The 17,874-nt window shown below is 34.3% G+C and overlaps 1 protein-coding gene across 1 annotated transcript in view; it reads left to right on the top strand.

The window, feature by feature from the left end:
* LOC128685334 (pregnancy zone protein) overlaps positions 1 to 17,874 on the top strand; it is a 446,170-nt gene that overhangs the window by 211,494 nt on the left and 216,802 nt on the right. Inside the window, 1 exon segment of the mRNA XM_070082123.1 lies at positions 7,902 to 8,018. Coding sequence (XP_069938224.1) covers positions 7,902 to 8,018 — 117 coding nt within the window.

The raw sequence follows: 17,874 nt of genomic DNA, 5'->3' as shown, positions 1-17,874 counted from the left end.
GGTAGACAACACACTTAAGTACATTTTTTTTTTTGCAATTTCCACTGCCATCTTAAGCCAGAAGTATTTCATTCTTGCCCATCTAACACTGCAGTCAGACAGACATGCACTGCATCTTGGATGTCGTGAATCATCTTCAGAGTTGCAAGTACTAGGGGTTCTGGGATCACCAGCTGGTGAACAGTTCTGCCAGTTCCTGGCAGAACTGTTCACCAGCTGCCTGACTTAAGTGTCAGGCAAGGAGTGCTGTGCCACCTGGCACAGTACTCCTTGCCTGACACGTAAGTCCCTCAGCAGTACAGGCGCTTTAAAACCTGCAGGTCAGCAGCCTCCCTGGTCAGGAATTGAAGGACTGGTGACCACACAGGGTCTTGATGTTCAGCTGTCTTTAGATTCTCGATGGAGAATGAGTTGTCTGTATTAACAAAAGCAATATCTCTACAAGGCACCTGGAACGACATTTTGTGGAAACTTTGGCTACGAAGGTGCGGTAGAATCTTTCTAAGCCAATGATGAAGTGAAAAGCATCTGCTGTCATAGGTCTAGAGAATTTCTAAACAGCAGCGAGTTCGGGCTCGTCTATCTTTAGGCTGTTCTAAGTCACTATATGTCCCAGAAACTTCATTTCTTAAGAAAATGACATTTGGAGAGATTGACTTTGAGTTCAGCCTCTGGTAATTTTTCCCTTATCCATTCAAGTTTTATGAGATGCATAGGTACATCCTGAGACATCACAGTAACATTACTTAGGTAGACCAAATGTTATTGGGCTGCTCCTTATTCCAAAAGGCATTCTATTGAACTGATACTGACCAGTAGGAATAGGGAATGCTGTCAATTCTTTATTTAGGTCTTCAAGAAGAATTTGCCAAAACCCCTGTAAGAGGTCAAATGTAGATTTTATTTTTTATTGCCAGTGTTTTACCATAGGTCATTCAGTATTGTCAGTGAGAAACTATCTGGATCATACATGAATCTAATTTCCTGTAATCAGTTGCAGGAGGCTATGTCCCATGAGCAGAGTATTCCACAGAGAAGTGGAATCTTCAGTAACTCCATCATGGAACAACTTAGTAACGAGTTCTTCAGTGAAGATTCTTTATGCTTTAGTGTCTTTATCGCAAGGAATATGGTGATAGATAAGTAATGTTAAACCCATTGGCTCACTGTCTACTGCTATTGCAGAGAGAGTACTGTTGAGAACTTCAAGAAATCAAGGGACTTCATGAGGGAGGTGTGTCATAGCTAGGATATCCTCCAAAATTGGCTGGGTGCTGGAAGACCAGGGAGGACTGCACCTGCAAACTGGTTTGCAGGCGACAGAGGCTTCTTGCAGTTCTTGATGAACACGGGTTCCATGAGCCTGGCCTGGGCCTGGTGCAGAGTGTAAGGGCATGTCATTTATTGCCTTTTCAAAGTCTTGTGGTGTTAGGTTAATATCCGAGATTTTATGAGATGACCAAATTTTGGGTCTCGTTCATAAAGAATTCGTTAGGATTGTCGACCGTTAGTCTGGGCAGCGGCTCACAAACACTGAGTCATACTGGGATTTCAGTATCTCATTCATTTCTTGGCTGTCATCTGTGTATGTCTCATTTCGCCTAAGCAGGGGCACAATACTGGATGTTGTTTTTCCCTTAGATTTGGCATAATGGAAGATGTACTTTGCTTATTTTTAATTTCCTTTATGGCTTTTAGTTCTTCCTGCAATTGTTGTCTCCTGTAAGATTAATTGATCTTAAGTTCGATATTTGCAGTTTCATTAACCACTGGCCCCTCTTAGCAGCTCTGTGACTTTTTGCCTTTGTCTCTATAGGAATCGTCTCTCTCTTTCCAGGTTACATCTTCTCTTTTTTCTTCTTAATGGAATGTCTTGAGCAGATCTGAAAAACCACAGAGTTTACTTTTTCTAGGCAAATGTTCGGATCTGTGTTGTTTAGGATATCTTACAGCTTGTTTCATCTAGGACATGGTTAACTTGTTCTTATTGTATGTTTTTGCCATTGAAATTGAATTTTGTGAAGACACCCTCATGACTGATCAAATTTTGCTAGTCAGGAGCCCTGTGTATAGGAGGGATGTTAATGTTGCAGTTTTATAACTGTAGTGTAAGCGCGCCTCTGGCAAAACAGTGATGGAGTGAGTGATGATAAAAGTTTTTCTTTTTGGGGCCACCCTGCCTTGGTGGGAGACGGCCGATGTGTTAATAAATAAAAAAGAAATATACGTATACATAAATATATATATATATATATATATATATATATATATATATATATATATATATATATATATATATATATATATATATATATATATATATATATATATATATATATATATATATATATATATATATATATGCAGTATCACAGTAAACAGGTGATATCAGAATATGCAAAACAACCACTCTGAAAGAATGAGGAAATTCCAAGTGCTTTCGTGACTTCTCACATTAAGGAACTATAATAACGATATATCAAAGGAAGGCTCATAAAGGGTCGAGACCACACCTCACCATCACATCCCACAACAAAGAAACACCTCATGCGCGATGACACCGAATCATAAGAAAAGAACACTGCAGCAGGCCTTTTGACCTCAGATAGGCAGGTCCTTCACGACATCCCTCTAACAAAACATTTGCCCAACCCTAGTACTCTACCCAAGAATTAAGATTTATTGTTTGCCCAATGTATTATTAAATTCTTCCCAAATTTATATAAACCAAAGGAAATATTCATATTATTTTCAAAACTGCTTTTTATGAAACAAGATTCAATTATATTCCTGTCAACCATGGACTTGTTTGATACAACTTTCTCAACTTTTTGAAAATCAATTGGATGGTTAAAATCTCCCACATGAATAAATAGAGCATTAGAATCTTTTTCCAGTTTGAACGTAATAAAGCTTACCGCAAATTTTACAAGGAATCTTATAGACACATCCTTCAGCATTATGGGGGGAATTCTTTATCAAAAGTTTTTTTGCTGTATCAAGATTTTTAAATACAACTTTGATATTAAAAATCGTAGGAAGAGAAGGCATATCAACCAAGTTTTCATGGTAAGGGAGAACCAACTTATTTCTAATTGAATAAGGTTGGTTGCCCCTTTTTGGATTCTAATAAGTATTTTTAGCAATTTTAAAAGATTTGTCAATTACGTTTCATGGGTATTTCAGATCATTAACTACTTCATAAATTTTGGATTTTTCTTCATCTATGAACTCCGGAATACAAATTCGCGAAACTCTGAAAAACATTGATGAGAAAACACACAGTTTAATAGTGTACATATGAACAGTTATTTGTAGGTTTTCTGTAAATTATACATTTGAATTCATTATTACCTTTAATAATTAAAACATCTATAAAATGCAATGAGTTATTTTCCACAAACTCAACAGTAAAATTTACAGAATGGGCTAAGCTATTTAATTTAACAAGGAAATAGTGTATATCTTCATTCTTGGGCGTAAGACACAAAATATCTTCAACATATCTGAACCATTTAGCTCTATTAGGGAGAATTGTGTTAAGCAACCTTGTTTCAAAAAGTTCCATGTATAGGTTACTAAAAACAGGTGAGAGAGGGTTTCCCATTGCCATACCAAACTTCTGAGTGTAAAATTTATCATTTAATGCAAATTTTGCATCAACAATGCAAAGTTTAATAAGCTTAATGATAAAAGGCAATGGTAAATCGTAATTAACAAGTTCTTAAGATAAGGAACTCTGATACAGAGTTAGCAGGTTCGAGTCCCGCTGAGGACGTAGAGACAATGTTTGTAAATAATTTCGCCTGTTTGCGAATCGTTAAGCATATATATATATATATATATATATATATATATATATATATATATATATATATATATATATATATATATATATATATATATATATATATATATATATATATATATATATATATATATATATATATATATATGTGTGTGTGTGTGTGTGTGTGTGTGTGTGTGTGTGTGTGTGTGTGTGTGTGTGTGTGTGTGTGTCGTGCCGAATATGTAAAACTGGTCAATTAGCAAGAATTCATTTAAAATTAAGTCCTTTCTGAAATTTTCTCTTATACGTTTAAAGATATATTTTTTTCATTTATGTTGATGTAAAAAAATTTAATTTTGCACCAAAAGAATCTTAGAAAACTTACATAACCTTATTATAACAAGAGCAATTTATTTTAGCCTAACCCAACTAAATATATTTTGTAATAAAGTTGGTAGAATTACCGACAATATGTAAAGTAAAAGGACACAAGTGCAACCAATGTGACACCTATTGTGGCAACGTTTCGCTCTCCAGGAGCTTTATCAAGCCATTACAAACAATACATGGACACAGAGGGTATATAAAGGCTCAGAGTGAGGTGAATACTAGTGAGGTACCATTTCGATGTTCACTAGTGGTAGTAGTAGTAGTAGTAGTAGTGGTAGTGACAAACACAATGAAATATATTTTTTTCGTTAGGTTAAGAATGATTTTGGCGAAATTATTGCATACACAAATTTTCACTTGTCCTATATGGCAAGATGAGCGTTGCTATTTAAGCCAAGATCGCAAGTTCTGCCTATTCGGTACGACATATATATATTATATATATATATATATATATATATATATATATATATATATATATATATATATATATATATATATATATATATATATATATATATATATATATGTATATATATATATATATATATATATATATATATATATATATATATATATATATGTATATATATATATATATATATATATATATATATATATATATATATATATATATATATATATATATATATATGTCGTGCCGAATAGGCAGAACTTGCGATCTTGGCTTAAATAGCAACGCTCATCTTGCCATATAGGACAAGTAAAAATTTGTGTATGCAATAATTTCGCCAAAATCATCCTGAACCTAACGAAAAAAATATATTTGATTATGTTCGTTTAGTAGTAAATTATTGTAAACGTATTTAAAATGTATTTAGTTTGGTTAGGCTAAAATAAATTGTTCTTGTTATAATAAGGTTAGGTAAGTTTTCTAAGATTCTTTTGGTGCAAAATTAAAAATTTTTGCATTAACATTAATGAAAAAAATATATCTTTAAACGTATAAGAGAAAATTTCATAAAGGGCTTAATTTTAAATGAGTTCTTGCTAATTGACCAGTTTTACATATTCGGCACGACATATATATATATATATATATATATATATATATATATATATATATATATATATATATATATATATATATATATATATATATATATATGTATATATATATATACACACACACATATATATATATATATATATATATATATATATATATATATATATATATATATATATATATATATATATATATATATATATATATATATATATATATATATATATATATATGTATATACACACACACATATATATATATATATATATATATATATATATATATATATATATATATATATATATATATATATATATATATATAATAGGCAGAACTTGCGATCTTGGCTTAAATAGCAACGCTCATCTTGCCATATAAGACAAGCGAAAATTTGTGTATACAATAATTTCGCCAATGTCATTCTGAACCTAACGAAAAAAATATATTTCATTCTGTTTGTTTAGCATTAAATAACTGTAAACAAATCTAAAATATATTTAGTTGGGTTAGGCTAAAATAAATTGCTCTTGTTATAATAAGGTTAGGTAAGTTTTTTAAGTTTCTTTTGGTGCAAAATTAAATTTTTTTGCATTAACATTAATGAAAAAATATATCTTTAAACGTATAAGAGAAAATTTTGGAAAGGACTTAATTTTAAATATATATATATATATATATATATATATATATATATATATATATATATATATATATATATATATATATATATATATATATATATATATATATATATATATATATATATATATATATATATATATATATATATATATATATATATATATATATATATATATATATATATATATATATATACATATATATATATATATATATGTGTCGTGCCGAATATGTAAAACTGGAAAATTTGCAAGAACTCATTTAAAATTAAGTCCTTTCTAAAATTTTCTCTTATACGTGTAAAGATATATTTTTTTCATTAATGTTGATGTAAAAATTTATAATTTTGCACCAAAAGGAACTTAGAAAACTTTCCTAACCTTATTATAACAAGAACAATTTATTTTAGCCTAACCCAACTAAATATATTTTAGATTTGTTTACAATAATTTAATACTATACAAATAGAGTGAAATATATTTTTTTCGTTAGGTTCAGAATGATTTTGGCGAGATTATTGCATACACAAATTTTCACTTGTCCTATATGGCAAGATGAGCGTTGCTATTTAAGCCAAGATCGCAAGTTCTGCCTATTCGGCACGACATATATATATATATATATATATATATATATATATATATATATATATATATATATATATATATATATATATATATATATATATATATATATATATATATATATATATATATATATATATATATATATATATATATATATATATATATATATATATATATATATATATATATATATATATATATATATATATATATATATATATATATATATATATATATATATATATATATATGCAATAAGATCACAGTAAACAGGTGATTTCAGAATATGCAAAACAATCGCTGTGAGAGCTTTACGAATTTGTAGTTCAGAGTTCATAGATGAGGAAATATCCAAAATTTATGAAATAGGTAATGATTTGAAATACCCGAGAAATGTAATTGATAAATCTTTTAAAGTTGCTACAAATACTTTTTACAATCCAAAAAGGACAACCAGCCTTATTCAACTAAAAATATGTTGGTTCTCCCTTACCATGAAAACTTGGTTGATATGCCCTCTCTTCTTAAGACTTTTAATATTAAAGTTGTATTCAAAAATCTTGATACAGTAAAAAAACTTTTGATAAAGAATTCCCCCCAAAATGCTGATGGATGTGTCTATAAGATTCCTTGTAAAATTTGCGATAAAGTTTATTACGGTCAAACTGGTAAAAATCTCGAACTAAGATTAAAACAACATAAATATAGCATTAGAACTGGACAAGATTTCTGTTTATTTATGTAAGAGATTTTAACCATCTAATTGATTTTCAAAAAGTTGAGAAAGTACTATCAAGCAAGTCCATGGTCGACAGGAATATAATTGAATCTTGTTTCATAAAAAGCCGTTTTGACAATAATATGAATATTTCCTTTGGTTTATATAAATTAGATCCATTTATAATTATAAGAATTTGGGAAGAATTTAATAATACATTGGACAAATAATAAATTTTTAAATTTCTTATTTCTTGGGTAGAATAGTTTGTTGGTGGGTTGTGTGAAGGACCTGTCTAGTTCGGCCGGCGAGCTTGCTGTCTCGCGTTTCGTTGTTGTGGGATCTGATAGTAAGGTGTGGGTTACCCCTTTATATACCTTCCTTTGATGCTTTACTTTCATTGTTCCTTGATAATGTGAGTAGTCACGAAAGCGCTTGGAATTTCTCTATTCTTTCACAGTGGTTGTTTTGCATATATATGTATATGAATATGCATATATTTATATATATATATATATATATATATATATATATATATATATATATATATATATTTATATATATATATATATATATATATATATATACAACCACACATATATATACACTTACATTGTAACCACGAATGAGTGATATTGAATGAATAACGACACTGCATGGACCACGCTATATATGAAGTTACACTTTAATACATAATGATCCATCATTCAGTTTATATAACTAATCTGGTCACCTTTCTAACAGTATCCGTTGGTATGGATCGAAACTCCTTCGCGCACACGTATCGCTCAGTGGAAGACAGTTGACAACACTGCTGGCCTCGTCCACCTCGACTTCGACCTCGCTGATGAACCCGAGAAGGTGAGACTCTGTATCTAACTCCAGAAGGTGAGAGACGGTGGTGACAAGCCTGGGTGGGAAACGAACGGATTTATAGAGAGAGGAATACTGAAGTATTATGGTGATAAAAATTTTGATTAATCGTGTAATAAAAGCGTCGTTTAATTATTTTATCGAATCCACATTTGCTCTTAGTAAATATGAAGACCGAAAAGATATTCACAGTAAAAGTGGTCTGCTTCTCTAGAACATATTATTTGAAGAAAATAGGCTGTATGGAGACGAATGAAAAACATATGCATGTGTCTATTTATGAGAGGGTTAAATCTAATTTTTTTTTATGCTAGCCTGCGATGGCTGAGGATTCTGCAAGATAACTAGCTATCAAATTATATTTGGCTATTCCAACAATGAGTATGAAGACGTCGAACTAAGAGAAGTCTGAAATGCCGGCGTGCTACAGTGTTTTGACAGCAGTAACTGAGACAGAGTTCAGCAGGAGTGTTTAAACATGATGACCTTAATTTGAGAGAATTTAAATTATTAGTTAGACAAATAAGGAAAACTCTCCGCGCCTCAGGACCTCCTAAATGTTTAAAATGATTTCAATCCACTCTTGCTGTATGGGAAAGAATAACTTAAATTAGGCAAAAATTCTAAGAAAACTGTTTGCGGACTCAACCAACACACTCCTCTCAGACGAACTTAGTAAAATAATTGGAAAGAGTCGACAAGCTACACATACAACAGTGTTGCAACCAATGTGAGTTATAACAAGAGTGATTAATCTTTGTACCATAACAGGAAAGGTACAGGGAAACTACTACCTCACTTTATTCACATGTGGGACATAATGAACTATCAGTGTTTGAAATATAGCAAGAAATCAATCATTCTGCTCTGTTTCCTGGTGGAAGTTTGGCAAGTAGGGGAAATATGCTATGTCAGCTTTTCCTCTGTAGCTTAGGGCAAGTGAAGTGTGGCAAGGGATGTTATAGCTCAGATTACTTTTAACCCTGCCAGAGGAAACATTAACGCCGGGATAATGAACAAAGAACACTAATCCACGTGTTTTTGTAACTAAAAGTATCTCAAAGAGATACAGAGAAGTGTGATCAGCTTCTTTAGTAATATGACTGTGAATGATACACAATACTTGATGAACAGTGTATAACAACGAGTGTTGCAATCCTGACAGTGTGTAGTGTGACATTCTTCAAAGAATATGTCTGCTTCAATCAAGACACCAACACTCGGGTTATTAATAAGGGTCTGATAAATATACCCAAGTAAGTCTACTATGATGTATTGTAGTTCAATTAACTGAGCAGATGAGAACCAAGATACCATCTAGCAACTTACCATAAACCCAATTATGGGCGGACTTTTTTTTAGCTCAACACACTTGAGTATAGATTCCCGTCAGTATTCAGTTATGAAAATACTGACACAACACTCCTTAGGGGTACTTATACTTACCAATAATCTTTATCACAGCCCAGCATGGTAGTAGAGCTCTGTCTTCCATCGAAGGTGCTTACTGGGAGAGGCTGCGGTAGGCAGAGACCGCAACAAAGCTAAGTGTACCTTTGTTAACTCTACAAGTTAACTCTACATAGTTTTGGTTAGATAAACTATAGAACAGAGTTGGTCGTTCGAACCGGATATGTGGCCACATGGTAGTCCAAACCTTGTACTAGTGTACAAATAAATTATGAGCCAAGGTCCTTCAAAAAAACTGTAAAACTAGTGTTTTTCAATATAAATCAGAATAAATGAGTCTCTTCAGACTCAATCACAGAGAATGGGCAGATGTCACTAGCTATAGAAAAGGGGAGGCTCTCACCCAGCTATCACCTGTCACCCAAAGAAAACAAGGGCTATCTGGCTCACCCAATCACCCAACAGAAAACGGGGAATGGCACCTGTCACCCACTGGCGATCATGCTCAGGAATCGCTGAGAACAGCATCAACCCAGATGGCATTCAGTTTGTCCGAGTGTATATACATGTAGTGTTTATAATATTTATAGATGGAAATTAAGAGACGAGTTTGTGTTTATGTTTGTCTCTTATAGATTTAACTGTTATATAATAAAGAAAGTTATATTAAGTGTAAGCTTTCATCTATTAAAAGTGACATTTATATGTGTGTAAGAAATATACATGAGATATACAGTTATACAGTAACATTTATATAGATGTATAGTGAATGAAGTGCATTACTTATGATGACTCAGCAGCGTTCCAAGTTGAGACCGCATCACACAGCTGCCATCATCCAGCCATATGTACCCTTCAAGGTCAGTAATGTCTGACTCGATTATTGTTGACTTAAGAATAACAAAAACTCAGCTGTTATAGCAGTGTAGTGTGTAAACACTGTAAGTGTGGTGCTAGAATCATCAGTTTTCAAGTAAAATGGCTTGTTTGAATACTCAGTTTACCTCTTTACAGAATAAAATTACACAAAATAATTTCAGTCTGTACAGGGTTAACTCAAGATACTAACCTAGATTCTGATGATCTTGAGACAAAACTGGAATTACTTACACAGCGTCTGGAAATCAATTCAGATTATGCAAAATATGAAAGTGAATTCCCAGAATCAAATCCATCTGAGGATGACATTAAAAACGTTTTGGGTACTTTTAGTGATCAACAATTAAGGTGGACAGGAGCACAGGCTACCTGCTGAAAAACTCTATCACAGAGACCTGTTGTAACTAGTGGTCAGATACCTGTTACACTTGTCACAACAACTGTTACACCAGGTATTCCATTACCAAGCTTGCTTACATTGTCAATGCCTATTTTACAAGGTCATAATTACGACGAATTTATTAGTGGTTTTCAATCCATAGTAAATTCACGAACTGCTAAGTTCAATTATCTTAAATGTCTTGTGAAGGGAGAACCCTACGAACTGATTAAGTAAATCACCTAGCCTAAGTATCTTAGCAGACAATTAATTTGATGCTGACAAAGCCAGGGTTACACGTGCAGTCTTAATATCAAGCTAGAAGCCACCCAAACATTTTTCAGACTTACAGTAATTTAGGATCACATTAGACACTAGCCTCAGATCTCTAGGTGCTAAATATGACCTACAGCAATGCGATTGGTTTATAAGAACATAAGAACATAAGAACGAAGGAACACTGCAGAAGGCCTACTGGCCCATGCGAGGCAGGTCCAAGTCTCCTACCGGCTTAAGCCAATGCACCCAACCTAGTCAGGTCAGGTCAGGTCACACTGACTTAAGGGAGGAACACGGCAACCGACCTGGTAGCACAAGCTATCAGGTCTAACTCACACCCACCCACATCTACTCATGTATTTACCCAACCTATTTTTAAAGCTACACAACGTTCTGGCCTCTATAACGGTACTTGGGAGTTTGTTCCACTCATCCACAACTCTATTACCAAACCAGTACTTTCCTATATCCTTCCTGAATCTGAATTTTTCCAACTTAAAACCATTGCTGCGAGTCCTGTCTAGGCTAGATATTTTCAGCACACTATTTACATCCCCTTTATTTATTCCTGTCTTCCATTTATACACCTCAATCATATCCCCCCTAATTCTACGTCTTTCTAGAGAGTGCAGTTTCAGGGCCCTTAGTCTATCCTCATAGGGAAGGTTTCTGATACATGGGATCAACTTTGTCATCCTCCTTTGTACATTTTCCAGAGAATTTATATCCATTCTGTAATAAGGTGACCAAAACTGTGCAGCATAATCTAAATGAGGCCTAACCAAGGATGTATAGAGTTGAAGAACAACCTGAGGACTCCTATTATTTATGCTTCTTGATATGAAGCCAAGGATTCTATTAGCTTTATTGCGAACACTTATGCACTGTTGTCTTGGTTTCAGATTACTGCTAACCAGAACTCCTAAATCTTTTTCGCAATCAGTGGCATTGCCACCTCAAACTATTGAACGATTAAATATTATGTTCAATGAACGCTATTTCACTTGTGAAGAAATTAGCAATAGTTTTCCAGCAATAATTTCTTACATGCAAGCAATGAGACAAGATGAAACATCCACAAATCCTGTGGATAACAAACCTTCAACTCAGTATAAAAAGAGTATAACTCCCACTAAACCACAGAATGGGAAATCCCATATAGGCATTTATCAAGCTGTGAATAGAACAAACAGTAAACAGACTGTCACACATAAACGCACTCCAAAATTTGTACTTGCCATCTCGATAAGCATAGCTTGATTAATGATACTCAGCATGGATTCACAAGAGGCCGGTCTTGTCTAACTAATTTATTAACTTTTTTCAGTAAAGCTTTTGAGGCTGTTGACCACGATAAAGAATTTGATATTATTTACTTAGATTTTAGTAAGGCATTTGATAGAGTTCCGCACCAAAGACTGTTGAAGAAAGTAGCAGCCCATGGCATTGGGGGAAGAGTGCTCTCGTGGATCGAATCATGGCTCACAGACAGGAAGCAGAGAGTGTCCATAAATGGGGTTAAATCCGAGTGGGGATCAGTAACAAGTGGCGTTCCACAGGGATCAGTCTTGGGCCCGTTGTTGTTTATAATTTATATCAATGATCTTGATGAAGGAATTACTAGTGATATGAGCAAATTCGCCGATGACACGAAGATAGGTAGGATAATTGATTCAAAAGTAGATGTTAGGGAACTTCAGGAGGATTTAGACAAACTCTACTCTTGGTCAGAAAAGTGGCAGATGCAGTTCAATGTAGATAAATGCAAGGTTCTGAAGCTCGGGAGTGTCCATAACCCTAGCACTTATAAGTTAAATAATGTAGAACTTAGCCATACAGATTGCGAAAAGGACTTGGGGGTTATGGTAAGCAGCAACCTTAAACCAAGACAGCAATGCCTAAGCGTACGTAATAAGGCAAATAGATTACTGGGATTTATATCAAGAAGTGTAAGCAACAGAAGTCCAGAGGTCATACTGCAGCTTTATACATCATTAGTAAGGCCTCACCTAGATTATGCAGTTCAATTCTGGTCTCCATATTACAGAATGGACATAAATTCTTTAGAAAACATTCAGCGTAGGATGACTAAATTAATACATAGCATTAGAAATCTTCCTTATGAAGAAAGATTGAAGACTCTTAAGTTACATTCACTTGTTAGACGAAGAATGAGGGGAGACCTGATCGAAGTGTATAAGTGGAAGATAGGTATTAATAAAGGGGATATTAACAAGGTCTTGAGAATATCTCTCCAAGAGAGAACCCGCAGTAATGGATTTAAATTAGATAAGTTTAGATTTAGAAAGGACATAGGAAAGTATTGGTTTGGAAATAGGGTAGTAGATGAGTGGAACAGTCTACCTAGTTGGGTTATTGAGGCTAGGACCTTGGGTAGTTTCAAATTTAGGTTGGATAAATACATGAGTGGGATGGGTTGGATTTGAGTGGGACTTGCACATCAGAGCTTATTTCTTGGGTAGCATTGAAAATTGGGTAGGTCAAATGTTTGTTAGTGGGATGAATTGTAAAGGACCTGCCTAGTATGGGCCAACAGGCCTGCTGCAGTGTTCCTCCTTTCTTATGTTCTTATGTTCTTATGTGACGGAACACATTGGGCACAGTATTGTAGTCAATACACAACAATGGAGGCACGTAAACGCTGTGCTCATCAGCTGAAAGGTGCACCAAGTGTTTAGGAGAACGCAAGGGAGGTAAATGCTCACTGAAGAAGTGTTTTATATGCAAGGGTATGCATCATACAGCATTATGCCCAAATACTTTTGCTGAACAACAGAAGACTTCCACAGAATCAGGAAGTCAACAAGCAACAGCATTAAATGTGAGAGATAAGTTTAAAGCAACTGCTCTCCCGATAGCTCGAGTTGAGTTATCTAATAAATTACATAAAACCAATGTGCTAACATTATTTGATCAAGGCTCACAAAGGTCCTTCATAAGAGGAAGAGTGTTGCAGAAACAACCCTATGCCAAAATACAGTTAGATATAGCTGGTTTTTTCCACAATTCTGGTAAACAGACATATGACGTAGCCAGAATCACTGTTGGTCTAGGAAACAGGAAAAAGACAGTAGAAGCTGTGGTAGTAGATGATTTGCCTAAGTCTGTGCAGATCTAGGGATTAAAAGAAACAGTTGCAGCACTGAAAGCAGCTAAGGTCAAGTTAGCCTGTCCTGACATACAGACGGACACAATTAGTCCAATTGATTTAATCATTGGAAGTGATTATTATCACTGTTTTGTGCAAAATATAGTAAGTAAACATGATGTTCACTTGCTGAAAACAGGAGGCCACATGATATGTGGTCCCATTCCCTATCAAAGTGGGAAAGAAGCTGATATTGATTCAGTGGAAAATGTACTGGTTACAAGAATAACCGCTGATCATGTACCACAGCAAAAATTATCATTACTGGAAAAAATGAATGAACCAGTTGATAAGTTGTAGGATTTAGATGCGATAGGTATTGATGTAAATAAACCAAGCCCACAAGAGTCTCAGACTTATAACCAATATTTGGACACTGTCAAATATAAAGATGGACAGTACTGGGTTAGGTTACCATGGAAATTAAATCCACCACATCTGCCTAGCAATTATCGCATGGCTTTCGGACAAATGAAAGCACAAATACATGAGTTCCGGAAGAATCCAGAGCTACTGACTGTCTATGATAATATCATACAAGAACAGTTGGACAATAAATTCATTGAGGAAGTAGTCGAAGATAAGTTGAAGACAGTAGCTCATTATCTCCCGCACCATGGAGTCAGAAAAGATTCTGAAACCACTCCACTACGTGTTGTATACAATTGCAGCGCACGTGCAAATAAAGATGTAGCAAGTCTTAATGACTGTCTGATGACCGGACCCTCACTAACTGAGAAACTTGGAGACGTGCTTATGAAATTTCGCACAAACCCAAATGCCTACACGGCTGATGTTTCCAAAGCTTTCTTAAGAGTAGGACTACAAGAAATAGATAGAGATTATACTCGATTCTTGTGGCCTGAAAATCCACATGATCCTCAAAGTCCTGTGAAAACTTATCGATTCAAGTCAGTATTATTTGGTGCAACATCCTCTCCATTCTTACTAGAAGCTACTCTAAATACACATTTGAAGAAATCAGAAAGTCCCTTCAAAGAAATCTTAAAGAAAAGTTTCTATGTGGACAATCTTCAAGGTAGTGTGAATAAAGAAGAGGATTTGAAATCCTTATACAGAGAAGCTAACAAGGAGATGAAAGAAGCAAATATGCCTCTAAGGATGTGGAATACTAATTCAAAGCAATTAAGGGAACTTATCAAAGAAGATTTCCCTGAAGCTGAAATTCCTGATTGCAACAATATGCTGGGACTTAATTGGAACACACAGGAAGATACTTTGAGTCTCAAAAGGATAAACAATAATTCATGCAGTACACTCACTAAACGTAGTTTACTGTCAGAAGTATCACAATGTTTTGATCCTCTAGGACTCGTCTCACCTATTACCATAAAAGGTAAAATGCTTATGCAAGATGCATAGAAGCTCAAAATTGGATGGGATGAGAACTTGCCTCTAAAAATGAGTCAAGCATGGGATGAAATATCCAAGGAGTTTAAACAACTTCATCAAATTCAATTTCCCAGACATAGGTCAAGAGTGAAACAAGTACACATTACATGTGTTCTGTGATGCGTCAACCAGAGGTTATGGCGCTGTAGCTTACATGAGTAATGCTGAAGAAAGTACACTAATTACTTCAAAGGCTAGGGTAGCACCCTTGAAGGTCAGAACAGTACCACAATTGGAACTGACAGCACTCTATGTAAGTACAAAATTAGCTGTCTATCTCAACAAAGTACTCGATCATCTCACTATTGAAAAACCGTGATCTGGAGTGATAATGAAGCAGTTCTTCAGTGGTTAAGAAATAATAAGAGTAAGTTGGTCTATGTACAAAACAGAGTAGCAGAAATAAAAGAGATGCAGAGAGATTATCTCTTTCTCCACGTCTCTACCCAAGAGAATCCAGCTGACATGTTGTCACGTGGTGGCTCACTTAAGAAATTTGTGGATAATAAATTATGGCTCCATGGACCGAACTGGCTCTCTAATGAAAATAACTGGCCTCAGCGAAAAGCTCACATTATGCCAGAAGAAACAATTTGCTTGAACACGGCAGAAATAAGTTGTGTAAATACTGCAGACACAACAGAAATAGGCAATGATGGATCTAAGTACTCATCTTTGGGTAAACTCTTAAGAGTTACAGCTCTTGTCTTTAAATTCATTAAAGGAATAAAACCTGATTATGAATATCTTGAACCCATTAAATACTGGTCGAAACTAATACAGAAAGATGTTTTCTCTACAGAACATAAATTTCTGAAAACACAAGATAAATCCCCAAAGAGACCTGTTATGATTAATTCTTTAGGACTTTATCTCGACTCAGAAAAGATTATAAGATGTCGAGGAAGAATTCATAATTCTTCACTACCTATAGACGCCATACATCCAATATTGATCCCCAAGAATCATTGGCTAACAAAACTGATTGTGCAAAACTCCCACAGTAACGTGTTACATGGTGGGGTAGCTGACACACTTTGTCATATACGACAATCCTACTGGATACCTCAAGGTCGACAAAGTGTGAAAAAACAAATAAAGGACTGTATTACTTGTCTTCATTACGATATGCGCGTATGTCAGTATCCAGGTCCACCTCCATATCCCTCTGAAAGAGTTTGTCATGTCACTCCATTTGAGGTGACAGGTGTAGATTACGCTGGACCAATAATTTTAACCAAAACAGTTGACAAAGTTCCCTTCAAGGTGTACATCTGTTTGTTCACTTGTGCTACAACTAGAGCAGTACATCTAGAAGTAGCCACTGACATGTCTGCTGAAGCCTTTATCAAATTATTTAGAAGGTTTGCAACCAGAAGGGCATGTCCCAGACTGATGATTTCAGACAATGCAGCGAACTTTGTTGCTGGTGCTGCAAGATCTTTGATCAGCCTGAAATACAACAGATGCTGAATGAAAGCAGTTGTCGTTGGAGATACATTCCTCCTAAATCTCCATGGCACGGCGGATTTTATGAGAGAATGATCGGCATTGTAAAACGTTGTTTAAGGAAGACTCTTCATCGTCAGAGAATCGACTTAGAAGAATTTCGCACGGTTATGACTGAAATAGAAAATAGAGTCAACAACAGACCTCTAACTTATGTTACCGATGATTTGGACAATTTAGAAGTATTAAGTCCATCCCATTTACTCCATTGCAGAAGGCTCGAACCTGTTTCTCAGACGTATACTCAAACGCCTTAATAAAGTGATTTCGTATGAACTAACTGAAATGAACATTGGTGGTATACTGTTATACTGGATACCTGGCTGTCTCACTAACAGAAAATCTGTTGCATTGTTTCAAGACTACAACAGTAAAAATAAAGAAATGTAACATGACACTCCTCAAGACAGTGTATTAGATCCTACACTGTATATTATGTCCTATGATATCCTACACTGTACAGTATATTAATCAATGCCCTATTATAATTTTTAGCTGATACCTCCAGTAATACCGTTATTAGTAAATCATGCTTTATTATATACAGATAATTTCTGTAGAACAAATTAAGTGCTGAATAGACACATTGGAAATCGTATAAGTGAACCACCAAACTAAAGGTTAATGACTATGTGTTCTCAATATGTACTTAGCTAACAATAGGCTACTGGTTGATTAAAATGTCAAACAATAAAACCATGAAATGGATTAAGAAATATTCTTGGTAGTCCTGAAACTCCCAAAACTGAGTATGAGAAAAGAATATGTGAATTGTATGTCATGAAAGGACTGTAGTTTCTGCAAGG

This window comes from Cherax quadricarinatus, chromosome 1, assembly GCF_038502225.1.
Source record: "Cherax quadricarinatus isolate ZL_2023a chromosome 1, ASM3850222v1, whole genome shotgun sequence".
Lineage (NCBI taxonomy): Eukaryota > Metazoa > Arthropoda > Malacostraca > Decapoda > Parastacidae > Cherax > Cherax quadricarinatus.
The sequence above is the reverse complement of the archived record's forward strand: the minus strand, read 5'-3'. Positions and strand labels throughout refer to the sequence as shown.